The sequence below is a fragment of the Zootermopsis nevadensis genome, unplaced genomic scaffold, assembly GCF_977971745.1.
Source record: "Zootermopsis nevadensis isolate Lab colony 2312 unplaced genomic scaffold, Znev_1.0 Znev_ptg000004l, whole genome shotgun sequence".
NCBI lineage: Eukaryota > Metazoa > Arthropoda > Insecta > Blattodea > Termopsidae > Zootermopsis > Zootermopsis nevadensis.
The window spans coordinates 1,749,252-1,766,467 of record NW_028259136.1 but is presented as its reverse complement, the minus strand read 5'-3'; the positions used below and the strand labels follow the sequence as shown (position 1 = coordinate 1,766,467).

The following is a 17,216-nucleotide window of genomic DNA, read 5'->3' as shown; positions in this document are numbered from 1 at the left end:
TGGTATCAAAATTTCTTTATATATATAAGAACGTAATTTCAAGGCCAGTCCCTCTGCCAGACGTGTTTCTGCTGCCAATGCAGTCTGTAGGAGCATCGACATCTTTAACAAAGATCGTGTTTTGCTTACTGAGGTCAGTCAGCTTTTTAAACAATAATCATGGTTTTTTATTGTTTACGTAGTATGACATTTTATTGTGTATGTTTTTTGTCCAATATTAAACTGTTTTTAGTATAATTATTATTTTACTTATCTATAACATTTAGTTTTTTACTTATGAGTTATTTTGCAATAAATCAATATTGTACAGTTATGTTTTCAGTTCTTTGTTTGTTTGCTTTTGTATTGTAATGTCTGTATTGTTGTTAGTGCTTGGCTCTTATTGGCCTTTTTGGCTGTTGTCAAGCACTTTAATAAATGAATTGAATTGAATTGAAAAACTTTATTTCTCTCTCTTCAAATACGCTTTTGTATTTACTTTCTAAAGCATAATGTCTTCATAGGTGAACACCATTATAAAGTTACAAACACAGTAAAACACCATACGGTTTTCTTGAAGGACAATGTTTTCATACTTGAAGAGAGCATGATAAATGAAAAAATAAAAAAACTGGGTTGGTACAATAAAAACTGATATCACGCCAAGGAAAACCTTAAACTGAGAAGTATTAAATAGCAGTAGTTTCAGCACATATTTATTCACAATTGTAACATCTGTGGACTCTCAATTCTGAAACACAGTTCATACATGCTTTAACACAATACAACAAAGCAGCAACAATACAGAAACATCTTCATTTTAAAAGATGAATGTTACATGACCAGTAAAAAAAAACAAAAACATATTCAAGTACAAATGTTCGTTTTTTCTAATATCTGTGGATTTATAGCCACAGAAGAACTTCTATTGAATGTGTGTATAAAAATTTACACCACATACTAGTCAGTATATAATTTAGATAACCAAAAGTGAAATTATATTGTAATAAGAACAGTGACATTTGAAAAACATATAAACAAGTCTCCTCTCACTTGCATAAAAACCAGGAGAAGAACTTAACATACTTAAAGTACGCTTCTCTTGTATCCATTATTTTAGTATTCAGTGCTTATGAACTGTCAAATACAGTTTAAACTTATTACAACCAACATGCACTATGAGATTCTCTTTACCATTTACCCCTATCACGTCTTCCTCCACCACCACCTCCAAAACTACTTCTACTACTCCTTCCTTCACCCCTGCAACCTCGAAGATCCATTCTTTCTCGTTCCTTTTCTGCAGCTTTCTTTTCTTTCCATACATTGAACCGTTCAGCCATTTTTGTAAGTTCCTCGGGCACTTCCTGCATTAAGATAATCATCAAATGAGAAAAAAAGTGCAGTGGATTGAAACTTCACCAATAATTAGAGGCATGAAGACACTTTAATTAAATTCAAACTTTGTCTCAAATGTGACTTCCAAATTTCTGCTTGTTTTCATTTACCAAATATAAGAAAGTTCACTTCCACCACACAAGACATATAATGTAAGTTTCAAACCACTAATACTATAAAAGTATTACCATTAGAAAACTGATGGCCATTTTCCCAGCAAAAGCTCATCTTACTGAAGAAATCTGTGTAACGCGAAGTGTTATCTCATTCAGTTATACAGATTTATCCTGTGAGCTATTGGCCTCCTTATTGTTGCCATTTGCATGTCCATAAGAGAACTGCATGTCTGCCATTTGTTGGAATGGATATACAAACATTCAGCATGAAATGACCTATTTTCAACACTGATGCAGATTCACTGTTTAAACTGTGTTCATCACCATATTTCTAATGCTTCCATTGGATACTCTTAATAAGACAAATAAATATAAGAGCATAGACACAGGATTAAGACACAAAATAAATCATGAATGATACTGGTAGTGTAGGTACTGCTGAAATTGAAATATATCACTGAATATGTTGTATGGCCTTGATACCAAACCCTTTCTTCCTCTTTTTCCTACCCTGCTCAGCACTACTTTAACAGCAAAGAAGAAGCAACAGAAGTACAGTTAGGTGTTGATATCCTGAAAACAATGTTGTTTCCAAGATCCAATAAACTACACACTTAACTCTCAACTTCATATTTACAAGCAGTATGGAGAAATCAGCTTTGCTGTTAGAGCAACAAGTGAAAGAGTGTTAAGATATTTAGAAGAAGTATAAAAACAACGATGATATTAACAAAGTGGAGGTCAGTGCCAATAATGAAGGACAGCTATTTGTATCTCCAAATGGGAAGACCTGTTAAAATACAGGGGATGGACAGATTCTGCAGATATTACTGAACTTGCCTACAGAATATGATTTGGTCATTTCAGCCCATGCACATTATTTAAATTAGTATAAATCCTCTGACAATGACAGGTTAATAAATAGCATAGGCAAAATAAATTGCAGTGAACATCACGCACTTCCAGATGTGACTTAAATAAAATAATACCTGATTAGCTTCTTCCAGAATTGCAATCAGCTCCTTGGCTTGAGCCCAGTCTTCTCTTGTTATCAAACTGATAGATTCACCTGTTTTTCCAGCTCTTCCTGTTCGGCCTACACGATGCACATACTCTTCAATGTTGCGTGGAAAGTCATAATTAAATATATGACTGAAATAAAAGTACAAAAATTTACTTGTAGAGATAAAATACTATATTTGTCAAAAATCTGATGGCCATGAGAATACTGGCTAACATGCAGTCTATTGACACTTTTTCTTCATTAGTATATGAGGAATTAGATACTTACGTGACATCTTCAATGTCAATTCCTCGTGAGGCAACATCAGTGGCAATCAAAATGCGCACTTCCCCAGTCTTGAGGTCCTCCAAGGCTTGTTCCCGATCATACTGCTCCCTATTCCCATGAATACTTTGGCATTTAATTCCTTCTAGACTTAACTCAGATGAAATGTCATCAGCTCGCGTCTTCTTGCCAACAAAGACTATAACTTTGTCATCAGGTTCCATATTATCAATGAATTCTCTCAGCTATAAAACAGTATTTCCAAAATTATGTAATTATTATAAAGCATAGAGAGATCTAAAATGATGGAAGGATTATGTTTCTTAATATCCATTCTCAGTCTCAAAATGCCTACTGGAAAGAACAATGGCAATTATTCAGTACAAAACACAATAAGCAATAATAAATGTGGTTCACCCAGATGATGCAGCCAGCAAGTACCTTTGTAATACTGGTAAACTTCTACCAGACTAAATACATGACACAATAACCCACAAAATAGCCAGCCATCTTCAGGGATGGAACTGTTTGAGAAATAAAAAAAAATATATATTACACGTTCTTTACGATGAAGATTCTTGCTCGATTGTATTCATGGTTAGTGTATACAAATTAATATTTCTGTCCTAAAAGTAACAAGAGGAAACTTCAAATGACTTCTGTATTGTGGCACCAACATGGAATGGTTTGTGTGAATTTAGTGTTCATAATGACTGCTCATTTTAGGCAGATAACACAGTAGTTGTGTGTGCTCATTCTGGAACAAGAAATCAAAGTAGTGTTTTGGACTTTGTCCATCTCAATACTTCAATAAAACTGCAATGTTTCAGAAGCTGGATCTTCTTCCATCTCCATGTAAAAATGGGGAAGGGCAAAAATCCTAGCTGTTGGGCCCCCTGGTTGAGCTAGCCTCAGACCTGAGATGTATTCATATGTACCACAACTGAAGCAGCTAAGTGCTGAGGGACAGTTCCCTATTTACCAAGGAAGAAGGCTGTCAAGACAATCAACATATTCCAAAAGTAATAATGTACATCATGTGCTTTTTCCACTACAGGCTTGCGCTTAACTCTCTTTTCAAGTACCCTCAATCTTGTTATTACCTCAGAGTGAGAGAAATGTTTGAAACTGTAAAAGTGGTCTTTTGGACTTTGCCCATCATCTGAATTTCAATACAGTTATAACATTTTGGAAGCCATATCTTCTTCCATCTTCAAGTAAAAAGGGGAAGGAAAAAGACGGAAAATCCAGTTTCTAAAACGCAATTTTATTCGAATACTGACTATGGGCAAGGTCCAAAATACCACTTTTACAGGTTATAACGCACCAGCATCAGAAACCTTCAGGCTGCACATTTGACACTCATGTAAAACAACAGATAAAATCACAGTCCTATATATTCTGATATATTCCATAAAGTTATTCTAATGTTTTGAGTTAACTTTACTATAGTACACTATGAAACTATTTCAATACACGTACCAATGCACTTTTATCTTCCTCTTTTATTAGCTCTATCCTCTGTGTAACACTATGAACTGCTGCCAAATCTAGAGTACCAATGAATACTTGGATGGGATTTTTCATATATGATTGGGCTAACCTCCGAACACCTTCAGGCCATGTTGCACTATAACATGATGCAATCATACTTTATTATCAAACAGATTTGCATGTATTAACAAACAGTTTAACACAAGTAGTCTCACTCATTTCAGATCATAATATGTGATCCAGGCATGAATGAAACAGATCAGTTTGTTATACATTTTGGAAATTCCAGAATATTCAGCCTTGAATTTTAATTCATCTTAATTACAGTACTGGCACTGGCATATTATTTAATTTGTTTTATTCAAAGAATAACTGGTGTCACATCTGTTCTCACACATTACGAGAACACCACAAGAAGTCTCTCAGCATCAAAGATATGTATCTTTGTTGGCAGGCACAAACGTTTGCATGAAAGGATCACCATCTGTCTGATGCTGAAAAAATATTCTTGCAGAACTTTTTCCTTTGTTTGTTAGACACCACACTGCATAATCATAAAAGTTTAGTTCAAAGACTTAAGTTGGTTCTTAGAACACAAAAGCAGCATATGTATAAAATATGGAAATAAAGAAGACATGAGACAACTACATCACATGATAGAGTCTAGTTTTAATGTCAAAATGTCACTGAAACTGTGGAAATTGTGCCAGATTCTTAGTATACAAAGGCATCACATAAAGAAGATCAAAGTTAAACAATTAAGCAATCGATAGGGTCACATGCTAACCGTAAGTACCAGAAACAGATATTATCATACCTGGTCATAACAGTTTGTCTATCTGGACGAATATCCAAGAGGATTTTCCGAATTTGAGGCTCAAATCCCATATCCAACATACGATCTGCTTCATCAAGGACCAAGTAAGTAACAGATTTAACATCAATTATACCTATAAAATAATAAACAATGAACAACTATCATCATCACCACCACCATGTGCATATATTGCACATACTGTGTATTTGGTTACATGATATTCTATTTTACCCATCTTAAACACAGATAAGTGATAAGAATATTAGAATATTAATTTAAAAATTGAAACACCTTTTTTTCAACACAACAAAATTTGCGCAAAGAATATATTGCAGTTCATAAAAATAAAACTATGCCATACAAACATATTTATTCACAAAAGGCTACAAAATTTTGCTAAATATTTTTCTCTGAAGCAGAGAAACATCTCAATTTTATCAGCTAAAAAAATATACACCAACACACAACAGGGAAAAAAATACAATGACTCCAACATCACTCATACAAAACTTATCAAATTCCTATTTTAAAAAAAGCCACTATACAAAAACATTTTAATCAGTTCCTTCCTAAAAGTCACGTGCATTCACAATAATATTAACGGTTTGTTGAGTTCTGTCACTGACATTTTACTACACAAGCATGGGCAAAGCATAAACTGAACAAGTCATCTTTTCATTATAATTAATTTATGTTCAAAATAATTAGAACTGATTATTTAAGGAAACTCACCTGCCATTACTAAATCATTTAACCTTCCTGGAGTAGCAATGATAATCTCAATTCCCTCTGCAACAAGATTCACTTGTTCCCGTCTGTTTCCTCCTCCATATACACAAACACTATAAACAGGACACTTGTCTGTTAAATGAATTACATCTATATTGAGGTTGAGTGAAACTGGCAAAATAGTTTGAGCACTATTACTACCAGATATGGATAAAAAGAAACAACAAAGTGGTTTTCAAAAAGTTGTTATTGAAATGCACTTAAAAACTGGTCAACTAATACAAGTCCAATTGTATGAGCAAGCACAGACAAAAACATACTCGATGACCCTACTAAAGATGGAAATAGGTTATTTCGATGTAAGCCATATATCTACCTCGAAAACAGAAACACTATACAAGTGTGGGCTATAAAAAATATTCTAGATTTCAAAAACTATAAACAATTCTTAAAAAAATACCCTGCAAAATTATTTAATTTTGAATACAACCAAATACTTAAAAATTTATATATCTATATAAACATTCAAAATAATATTATGTTTACCACTCATGCATTAAGCATTTCAGACATATATGCCCACTGCCAAGTAAATTTACAAGCACAAAAACACAGATGAAAGAATAGTCTTAATAATCACCCATGAAAATATGTCATCTTCACCTAATCTTTATGTTGACATACAAAAATACATGAGCAATCAAGACAAATTCATTAAAAGAGAGCTGATAGTGTTCTACTAGAAGAATCATAACTTTCGGTAGTATCTGAAACTGACTATATAAACCATTAACAGAACATTCTCTCAACTCAGGGTTCACCTGGTTTAATTTCTATTTGTACTCTTCTTTCACAACCAATAAAACTTAAAAGCAATTACTAACCACTTAATATTCCTGTAACTATATTTTTTCACCTCCTTTTCAATTTGCAAAGCCAATTCTCTTGTAGGAGCCATCACCAGAACATTTGCTCCACCACGCTGCGACCTAGGAACTGGTTGTTTATCTATGTGGATAAGAGCTGGTAACAGGAAAGCAAGGGTTTTCCCTGCACAACAAAGCATTAATTAAACACAATGAATAGTTTATGTCTGAAATACAATTATAAATACACATGCACACTTTCAAAAGTAACTCTGCAGGCAACATGGAAAACAGTTAATCATATTTAATATAACATTTATAACCTCTTGTAAAATGTAAACTGACAATGAACTACAAGAAGGTTACTTATAAAATTAAAACAACAGATTTTAAGTACATTTAAAAAAACTGCTTAATTTTTAAGTACCATTACATGTTTTACCCTGTTTCCTGACACAAAAATAGGCCTACAGAATATCTGCATCAGACCCTCTGTTTGTAGCCTATAAATTCTTTCTGAATCACAACAAAAACGTTCACAACAGTGGATCTAAATTTCATGCTTTGAGGAGCATCATAATCTCAAATAACCTGCCACTGCTGTTACAGATACAAAACTGACAGCTTGTTGATGGTTCAAGCTCACAACGTATACATTATGCACTGGAATGTTTAAGTAATGCCATGTGAATTCCTTTGTATAAACACTGTACAGGTAAACCTTGATTTGCGCCGCTTAAATTTGCGCCAATTCAGAATAACACCGCTTTTGAAACCAGCAGGTCAAAAGTGGGAAAAAAATTTTTTACTATTATTTATAACGTTTTACAATGTTTCTCGTACTGATTCTTATACTAAATCGTAATTCTTACATCGCTGATTTTAAATAAAAATTATAAATACAGTCACCTTTGCACTCATTGCTAAGCAGTTGCGAGGTAATCTCCTAAAAATCTGCCAACATTGCGCAACAGTGAGAATTGGTCACTCTTCACGGTGAGTCATTTGCATTCAGCCTGATAAGGGAGTAAGGAAAAATGCGCTCAGTTCGCTTCTTGTTGACACATTGAATGTGCTGAAAACTGTGTGCTAAACGTGTTTGTGTTGTTGTTCGACCACTATTCTGCAGTAGCAACTGTTTTATATTTATAAATTGTAGAAGAGCCACCATGTCTGGTAAGAGAAGTGAATGTGTTGCTAAAAAGTTGCGTAGGTCCATTGTGTTAGAAGATAAGATGGACGTAATTCGTAGAATAGAAGGTGGTGATACCCGTCATAATGTGTGCAGAAGTATGAAGTTGCCTCCTTCCACTGTGACTACCATAATGAAAAATTTACATAAAATAAAACAGTCAATGCAACAGGCTACGAGAGAAAGTGCAACGCAAGTGAGTTATAGCAGAAGAAAACTTTTAGAAAGAATGTAGAAATTACTGTTGTTATGGGTGGATGACATGAATCGAAAAAACATTCCCTTGACTGAAATTGCTATCATAGATAAGGCGAAGTCAATTTTTGTGGAACTTAAGTCGTCAATGTTCCCATTGATTTACATTACAAAAAGAGTTTCAATTTACGCTGATTCCATTTACGCCGGTTCGTCCAAGAAAGCATCCCCGGCGTAAATCGAGGTTAACCTGTATGTTCTTTGGAAAACTGAGGTATACAGTATGGATCATATGATTATTTTGATCACTCTGAATAGTATCAGAGCATTTTAAGAATGAAAATAAACTTCTAGTACCACTGAAAACATTCACCACACACATCAATAAGCAACATCCTAACACAAGTACTTATAAAACAGTAATAATGTACCTTAAAAAAATATTACCTGTGCCAGTTTGTGCAATCCCAATAAGGTCATGACCTTTTAATAAAATTGGCCAAGCTTGACACTGTATAGGTGAAGGAACTTCAAAGTTCTGCTTATAAATTTCTTCTAAAATGTCTGGATAATGTGCAAAGCACTGCTCAAATGTCCGAACAGGATTAGGTATTGCATTTTCACCTTCTTCAAACACATAAGTCACAACAATGTTATTCTTTTCCTTCCTGTACCAACAAATAAAAAGTTACAGAAGCAAAAGTCAGAGAAACTATTTTACTACAAGAGTTATATAATAATTAAATACAGACAAGTGACTGGATGTAGTTACATTCCATTTCTGCATATAGAAATAAAAACACAGTAATTTAACAAAAATACATTCTATCTACACATACAGGAGTGTCAAGATGAATACATTCTGTACCATTACTTTAGATGACTCAAGTTTATAAAATGGAAGTACTATCTAGAGTAGTTCCAGAACTGTGGTTTGTAAACTCTTCTGGGGTAACAAACCATTTCAGGGTATAATGGTAAATATTTGTATTATCTAGCAACAAATTTACAAAAAAAAAGTTTGGTCTATTCTGATTTGTTTTATTTTTTGTGGGGTGGAGGGAGGGGGAGGGGAAGACTTGCAGTTATAATTTATTTTACAAGGGATTTTTTTTATTTATTTAACAGTGCTGATAATAGCTTAGATTATATATCACTGAATAATAGAGTAATCAGTGAATAATGAATTGGAAAGGATGTGGATGCAATTCATGGTATAATTTTAGGTACTATCCCAGCATTTGCTTGGATGAACTGAGGAAGACCATAATACACATCAATCAGAATATCTGGTCTCTAGGCACACATTTCAACCAGGGACCACCCAATATGGACTACTAACAGCTTAAAAAGAAAATGTTTCATAAAACATTGTACACAAGTTTACACATGAATGGGAAAGGTGCGGGTTAAATATGCATGGTGAGAGAAGAAAACAGGAAAAGGCACAAAGACACCCTTCCGATGATGGAGGTTCAGGTATTTTTATTTTTCAAGAAAAAATTTGTAACATTGTTAAGTTTGGAAGATACTAATGCAGAGAAAAATTTAGAAAGTTCCTGCACCTTTTATGATGTACAGGGCATTGTTCTGTTATACCTACAATGTGTTAAATCATCAACAATCATAAATCAGGTTTAGTTTCAGTTTCTGTAAAGCAAAGCAAATAATAATTGTTCACTTTGTAAATTAATTTACCGGAGTTTCTGGACCTCCTCTGGCAACATACTGGCAACATGTGGATCTTCAATATAAAAATCCTTAAGTAATGGAGGACATTTATTCCATCGTTCTTTCTGGGCTTCATCCTATAACATTACAATAATCGATTATACCCTGATGAAATATGTATGATAACATCACAGCTTTCAATTCAAACCTCAGTAAATAACAATGACTTCAAAACACTGCTATCTAGCCTTACACAAAAGCTATAGAGATATTTACTTCTTACACATAACACAATCTGATTAACGAAATCTAGTTCTATACACATGTTATAGAGAAAATAAAACAGTCTGAACAATTTTACAGCAAAGGCAATTTTATTGGGTGCAAAACAGTGATTCAGTTTCTCTCCTTTCCCCTTTACTCATTCTACCAAAAGCCTGACATCAAAATATAAAGACTGAAACAAATGTGCACCTAAGCTGGCCAAGTGGTGGCTTATATTCAGGATGCACCAACTTCAAATCTTAACATAAGAATAATGGCAGCTGTTAACAAAGGGTATCTCGCAGAGAACTATTTAAGAAATTTAACACACTCCCCTTTGCAAGTGAATTCCTACTCCCATTATTGTTTTATATTGTGTAAATCATGGAGAAATTTCAAACAAACTCTTACATACATGGCAAAAATACAAGGCATAAGCATGATCTCCAGCAGCTGAGCACTAACCTCACTAGTGTCAGAAGAGTACTTACTACACAAGGATAAAATAATTCATTAACCTTCCAGATAGCATTAAAAGTTTAAAACATAATAAAAAATTATTTAATCATCATTAAAAATTATATTTTATCTCAATCCTACTCTAAAGAAGAATTTACATCAACTGAAGATTATTAAATACTGCAAATATTTATGTAAACAGCTGTTTACTTTCCTCATCTTCCTTCTGAATTCATCCCCTTGGATGCTAAATAACTGCTTCAATTGAGTTCCATTAAATAACCTATAGACCATAAACAAACATGTCCTCCCATTAAAAATGGTTGCAAAACTGATCATAAGAATTCCTATAGAAACTGTAAGCCCAGTGACAAAAGGCTCAATTACTATTAGTTTCACATTCCCATTAAGTTTGTTATTAACTGATTCATAGGTCATTTAATTTTTATAACCCAGTGATAACTATATGTACCACTTGCTTTAGCAATCAATGGATTTTGCCCACATAGTGTATTTGTGCATTCCATATAATTCTCATAGCAACAGCATTTCCATAAACAGCATTAAGCAATAAACCTTTGTAACAGAGATGGGTTGTGTTTTCTTTGTGAAAGAAACTAAAATGAAAGACTATTTAGATGAGCTTCATCTACAAATGGTTAATGGGACTGTGGTAGATGATGGATAAAGCAGCTATGGATTACTGAAAGGTACTACATAGAATCTCCCTTGAAACACTATGGAAAGCCATGAAAAGTCTATACAGCTAATGAACAGCTGAGAGCAAACCAGGCTTCTCCAAAATACAAGTACCTTGGATTAAAAATAACAAGTACAAATGAATACACTTACATGTTTTTCATTCAAAATACTTCTCAGCACAATATAAACTATTATATTTTATATTTCTCATCCCCTAGCATTATTTTCTACTTACATAGATTCTGTTAACCTCAGCCCAATTTATAACTGGTGGCTTCTTTGGTTCAGACTCGGAAACAGCTGTCCCATAGACACCATTTCCAGATCCACTAATATTGCCAGAGCTTCCATTACTCCTTGAATTGAAGTTATTCAAAAAATCTTCAATCAGCTGCTTTGCCTTAGCAACTGATTCACCAGATCCAGATACAATCACTGATGTTGTTTGGCCAAAATCTTCGTCGCTTGGCTTTCCAATCTGAAACACTATTCTGTAAAGAAAATGCTGCTACTACTACTACTACTACTACTACTACTACTATTACATCACAGGCATTCCTTACTTTATAATCAAGGAAATTTCAACAATTTATCTAAAAAGAAACTTCCAAGTTAACAGGTGAGGACACTGAATACCAAAGCCAGGCATTCCATCTATCAGAGACCAGCACACTTGCAACATAAAAAATAATAGAAACTACAGCATCACACATTAAAAGGGGTTACTTGAAGGTTCAGTTACATGACTATGAAATACCAAGTGCTCAGGGTTTTCTTCCATCCTCATATTTTCTGTCTTTCTCTCTTTATATTTATTGCATATAGTACTGTTTGGTTCCCTTAGTAATTAATATTGTCTGGTCTATGTTATCACAAACACCTATGTAGTTAAACTACCACATACAGAATACTAAAAATAACAATTCACTGAACTCTTCAAACATACTATGTTATAATTATGTTAAACGTAGCACAAAATCAGTGCAGAATTATCCAACTTCTTAGCCACCATATTCATACTACCTAACTGTTATAAACTGGAAGAATAACTAGAAAGTTTCCTAAATGAGGGTTTTATTATGGTCTTCCTCAGTCAATTCTGGAAAATTCTAATATTATTTACAAATAGGGCACAACAGCAATCAATTCAAGTTCACCAAATCAATCATCTACTCACATTATATAATGCTAAATAACTGGCTACAGCTGATAGTGTCATTAAATAACCCACCATCCATGCACCTACAACATATTTTCACCATTATATATTATATCTACATGTTGAAATTTATGAAGTTTCATAGTGCCAAATTTATACTTAAAGTATTTCTAACTAACTGATATAAAAATGTAATACAAGATTTGTAAATTTATCAACTATATCACATTTCTGTTCTAATATCATCTAATAAAATGCTAGTTACTATCTACTTCTGAAACTGCTACTAAAATGTTTTGTTACAGCTTTCAAGAACATAAAATAATTTAACTTAATGGCATAAACAGCATGTACCTGAATATGTGCACCACTTTCACCCTGCAGCTCTCGTATTTTTGATCCACCTTTTCCTATGACCTTCCCAACATCACTTGACTTTATCATAACTTTGGTTCCATCACCTGATCCTCCCCCATAGCCACTAGGACCACCAGAAGAATTTTCTCGCCAACTCCCACCACCTCGATGTCTTCCTCTATTGTGATCAAACCTTCCACTTCCTTGTTCATTCTCTTTTTCTTCAGCTGGATTATTACTTCTGTAATTATTCCTCCCACCACCTTGCCAGTTTCCATAATCACATCCTGTGCCACCACCTCTCCGGCTACCTCCACGGCTAAAGGTTTGGGAATATACTGGAGTGTGTTGTATGTGGCTTTCACCATCAGACTCCCAACCATCATTCATGACGCCTGCAAAAAGTATACAAATTATGATTTCAAATCTAAAAACTCTCAATGACAGCTCTACATGAGATTTTCTTGCTAAGTGTGGATCAACAGACACAAATGTTACGTTCAACTCATCTATACATTATCCCAACAATGTCAGAACACCATCGAAAAAAATGTGTTTGATACTATTTATTATTTCTAACAAGGCGTTGTAGTCCGTTGATGTAATAAATTAAAAACAATAACACTAAGAACGATAAAGAAATGATAAAAAAATCAATAAAGAAACCCAACTTTTCTTTCCACATTAATTTCCAGAAATCGAACATACCACGATACAAGCCCAAACACCGAAACTGCACACCACAGTTTATTTTACGTCGGCAAACCTTATAGTTTATACAAACATGAACGACAATGTAAGCCAAAGATGGAAATGTACAATTAATGGAAAACAACTCACGTGAACTATAAATATACGCAGACTATGGAAGAAATAGCGAACTCAGTGAAGCTAACTCAACATATATCGACACAATCGAACAGTAACCTGTGCCATCAAGAAATATAATATACAACACACAAATAAAAGAAAGCGTTCATAAAACGAGTGAAATAAAAAATATATATCTATTATTGAATTCAAGTTCTAAAGTTTATTAATTCCAGATACAATTACGATACTTCCTAGGGAAAGCCGTAATGGAGAGTATTAATCACCAAGGTGAAATTAATGCGCGAATATCTTTGTCAAAAAAAGGAGAAGCGCTGTATAAATGCATAATCGAGTTCTCGTATGTCCATTTTGTTTTCAAAATTTGTATATTTCTAATAAAACATGTTATTATTATTATTAAGTGTTCTGTCTTACGACAGGTCCATTGCTCTGCCATGTACGTAGGATATATAGCAGACGCAACAAAATCTTAGTCTGCAAATCGATTACTATCAGGACTATTGTCTCAACTGACCTTTTGTTGTGTTCCAGAACATAACGTTCAGTTGCGATTATCTATTAGTTGTTTTGTGAGGTCTAACGTTTTCACGGTGACAAAGTATAGTACATTCTTCTCCTTAGGGTACCCTGAGGACGAGGATGGTTCTCGAAATGTTGGTGTTTGCTTCATTAAGCCACCTTACACGGGTGGTAGTTCCAAAATTTATTATATTATTTGTTTTGTTGTCTTCTTTGCATTTTCTTGTAGGGATCTACACAAGATTTTACTTGGTTCAGTGATCAGTGGCTGGATGAAGAAAGGAGAATTCATGCGTAGCAGTTGTGACGTTATGCATCTCAACTGTTTGTATAACTTGATTGTTAGTTAATTGCAACATTTGCGAAAATAAGTTGCAAAAAATTGATTTGTAGCTTCCTAAATAATCATAAAAATAAGTGCACAAAAGGAATTCAGTACTGTGACAATTATTTAAAGATTTATCAACATGATCAATTATGACTTCATGCGCAGGGAACAATTTTTATCTTCCATCTGGCGACAATCTACCCAACGCGATCAGAATTTGGAATACAGAATTTCGGAAGTTATGCATACAGTTGGTAACAATTAACTTATCTTTGTGAACGTATTCAATGCAAATAGTCATGACCAGTTTAAAACTGTGCCAGCAAAGATTTATACGCATGTCTGTCTTGTGGTGAGATGCATGCGTCACCTCTTGTTTTGTTTCAAACATGCCGACAGACAGTAGACGTTTGCAAGGACCAGAAAATACAACTGCTTATACGTTATATTTACCTAACAGTAAAAGTTATAATGACTTAGTAGGTGAAATAATTACAAGTGATGAAAAGAGGAAAGATGGGCGGAAATTATACGAGCAACGACGCATTTGTAAGCCATAACCTTGTCTCAAGTTTAGAACTGGTTTGTTTGTGAGGGTAATTTGAACGACTGCAATATGTCTCAAACCTTTTGTTACAGTTGTGAAAACCGGAGTTATAAGTCAGGCCAAAGGTTCAGCTTATTTAGAACAGAATAATACCAAAGTCGTGTGTTCTGTATTTGACCCACGTGAAATTCCACGTAAATCGGATTATAGTGTCAACGGAGAATTGTATTGTGAGTTCAAATTTGCTCCATTCTCCTGCATAAAGTGGAGAAGTCATCAGCCGGACACCCAGGAAAAGGAATGCAGTTTAATTTTACGTAGAGCATTAGAACCTGCTGTTTGTCGTGTAAGTTGTAGAATAGAATTCATATCCCGTAGATCCTTCATAGGACCATCACATATCTTAGCACAAATAAAATACTTGTTTCTAATACAAATATAAATTGAATAGTTACATCACCGACTATTTCTCCAGACGGTAAAATATTAGGCGTTCGGATAGATATATGGAAAGGAGTCTAATGAATAATGTTTTGGCACACCTGTAATTTATAGCCTATCTGAAGACACGGAATATCGATGAATCACATATACACATTAAGTGATTATTACTGAGAATTATTAAATGTGTACCTGATTTCAATTTAGGTGTTACTCCTCAGTTAGAATTAAGGTTTTTACTTGTTATAAATGTAATTCATCAGTCTAACCTGCCTAAATACATATAACCTATAAGGTGAGAACACTTTCATTTTATTTTGAGATGAATAAAATAGTTAAAAATTTTCTTAGTAATTTGTATAATAAATGCTACTATTTAACATTGTTTATATCATCAGAAAGACATCCAACAGGGCATTTAAGGAATAACAAGATCAGAATTGAATCTTATCAATCCATTACCCTTGCTTCCTTATAACCTTGCAGCAAGTTCTTGAGATATAGAAAATAACCTTTGAAACATATTCAGCTTGTGATTGTGCATTTTCAAAAGTAAGTAGTGTTGTATTGTTTATCACAGAAAAATGGAGAGGTTTTAGTGGGGAAGATTGGCAATAAGGTGTACCAGAATACTAATATACTTTTCTCTTTATAGCATGAGTTTCCCAATTTCCAAGTCGATGTGTATGCATTGGTTCTGGAAAATGATGGCTCAGCTCTTGCTGCTTCTATCACATGTGCTGGATTAGCATTAGCAGATGCCAGTGTTCCTATGTATGATCTTGTAGTAGCAGCAACCTTGGTATGTACATGATAAATATCAAGTTATTTATTGTAGGTAAAAGTAATGACACTCCCATCTTATGAGACTATGTGGCTATTGTGTTGGTATTCTTGTCAGAAAATACAGATATTTGGAGACACAAATATTATGATATTTTCCTCATGAACTATGGAAACTAAGCTAAATGGGACTTGCAGCAATATAATGTATTGATACAATACAATTCATGACTAGCTGATTTTTAATTAATAATTGATAATTAAGGTTATGATATAAATAAATATATTAAACTATCTTCAATTCTCATAATTGCAGGGGATTCATGGTGATAAAAAATTTATGGATCCATCAGTAGAGGAAGAATTCCTTTGTAACATACCACCACCTGATGGAAAGTCATGTAACCATGGTATAATCACTGCTGCCTTCTCACCAGCCCATCAGCAGCTGTCTGAATTTACACAGTCAGGAGCAATGGATATTGATTGTGTTACATCTTCTATACAGCTTCTGAGAGAAGCATGTGAAACTATATATCCTCTGTCACAGCATTGTATTCTTAAAAGTGTCACAAAGATGCTCAAGAAGAAGCAAACAGAAACAAAGTTAGATCTCAATAGTGATCGAATTGCATGTTAAGACAAGCAGAAAGGGGAAAAAACCTTCAAATTGCTTTTGGATACAATAAAGTTAATAATTGTAATTATCTGTTGTGAACTACTTTAATAGTCTTATGTTTCATGTTATACCTATATTAAGCATGCTAATTCAAGTGATATTGCTAATAGATGTGCCTCCAGAGTGCAAGAGGTAATCAGTTTAAGCTAATATAGGTAACATATAGTGCCCCCCCCCCCAAAAAAAAAAAACAGCAAGCTATGCCTTCTGACTGCATCTCTGTGTAGTGACCAACATCCTTTGTACATCACTTCAAACCTCCAGTACACCCTGTACTTAAATTATTATGTAAAGCATGTCTTCAATAATTTCCAACAATTAATCTGCTTCTTCTCAATTTGTATTTTAATGTCAGTATCACAGCCTTGTACTCACTGAGCCAATTTTCTGTTTGGTGAT

General features: G+C 33.9%; 2 protein-coding genes across 5 annotated transcripts; one reads left to right on the top strand and one right to left on the bottom strand.

Moving 5' to 3' along the window:
- Window positions 1-679: 679 nt before the first annotated feature.
- Window positions 680-14,168, bottom strand: LOC110827083 (putative ATP-dependent RNA helicase DDX43). 4 transcript variants are annotated; one of them, XM_022058385.2, is made up of 12 exons: window positions 14,035-14,168; window positions 12,684-13,081; window positions 11,406-11,648; window positions 9,773-9,882; window positions 8,522-8,742; window positions 6,706-6,871; window positions 5,825-5,934; window positions 5,093-5,225; window positions 4,264-4,411; window positions 2,785-3,026; window positions 2,483-2,645; window positions 680-1,346 (listed from the first exon to the last, which is right to left on the bottom strand). In XM_022058385.2, the coding sequence occupies exons 1-12, from the start codon at window positions 14,054-14,056 to the stop codon at window positions 1,170-1,172; spliced, it is 2,133 nt and encodes a 710-aa protein (XP_021914077.1). In that variant the 5' UTR covers window positions 14,057-14,168; the 3' UTR covers window positions 680-1,169. The 4 variants fall into 4 exon arrangements, with proteins under 4 accessions (XP_021914077.1, XP_021914079.1, XP_087198958.1 ...); XM_022058387.2 differs by lacking the exon at window positions 14,035-14,168 and adding an exon at window positions 13,527-13,671; XM_087342832.1 differs by lacking the exon at window positions 14,035-14,168 and adding an exon at window positions 13,395-13,513.
- A 490-nt stretch (window positions 14,169-14,658) lies between these two features.
- LOC110827084 (exosome complex component MTR3) lies at window positions 14,659-16,845 on the top strand. The gene is made up of 4 exons (XM_022058389.2): window positions 14,659-14,916; window positions 15,007-15,260; window positions 16,011-16,157; window positions 16,455-16,845. Exons 1-4 carry the CDS (start codon window positions 14,757-14,759, stop codon window positions 16,776-16,778), a joined length of 885 nt encoding a protein of 294 aa, XP_021914081.1. The 5' UTR covers window positions 14,659-14,756; the 3' UTR covers window positions 16,779-16,845.
- The last annotated feature ends 371 nt before the right edge of the window (window positions 16,846-17,216 follow it).

Excerpts from the sequence above, each read along its gene's own strand:
- LOC110827083 (XM_022058385.2), bottom strand. The coding sequence starts at position 14,056 with ATGTTCTGGAACACAACAAAAG. Across the intron at positions 8,743-9,772 it reads GAGGAGGTCCAGAAACTCCG|GAAGGAAAAGAATAACATTG; the intron begins GTAAATTAATTT and ends TTGTTGGTACAG. Across the intron at positions 5,935-6,705 it reads AGTTACAGGAATATTAAGTG|TGTTTGTGTATATGGAGGAG; the intron begins GTTAGTAATTGC and ends TCCTGTTTATAG.
- LOC110827084 (XM_022058389.2), top strand. The coding sequence starts at position 14,757 with ATGCCGACAGACAGTAGACGTTTGCAAGGACCAGAAAATACAACTGCT. Across the intron at positions 15,261-16,010 it reads TAGAACCTGCTGTTTGTCGT|CATGAGTTTCCCAATTTCCA; the intron begins GTAAGTTGTAGA and ends TTCTCTTTATAG. Across the intron at positions 16,158-16,454 it reads TTGTAGTAGCAGCAACCTTG|GGGATTCATGGTGATAAAAA; the intron begins GTATGTACATGA and ends TCATAATTGCAG.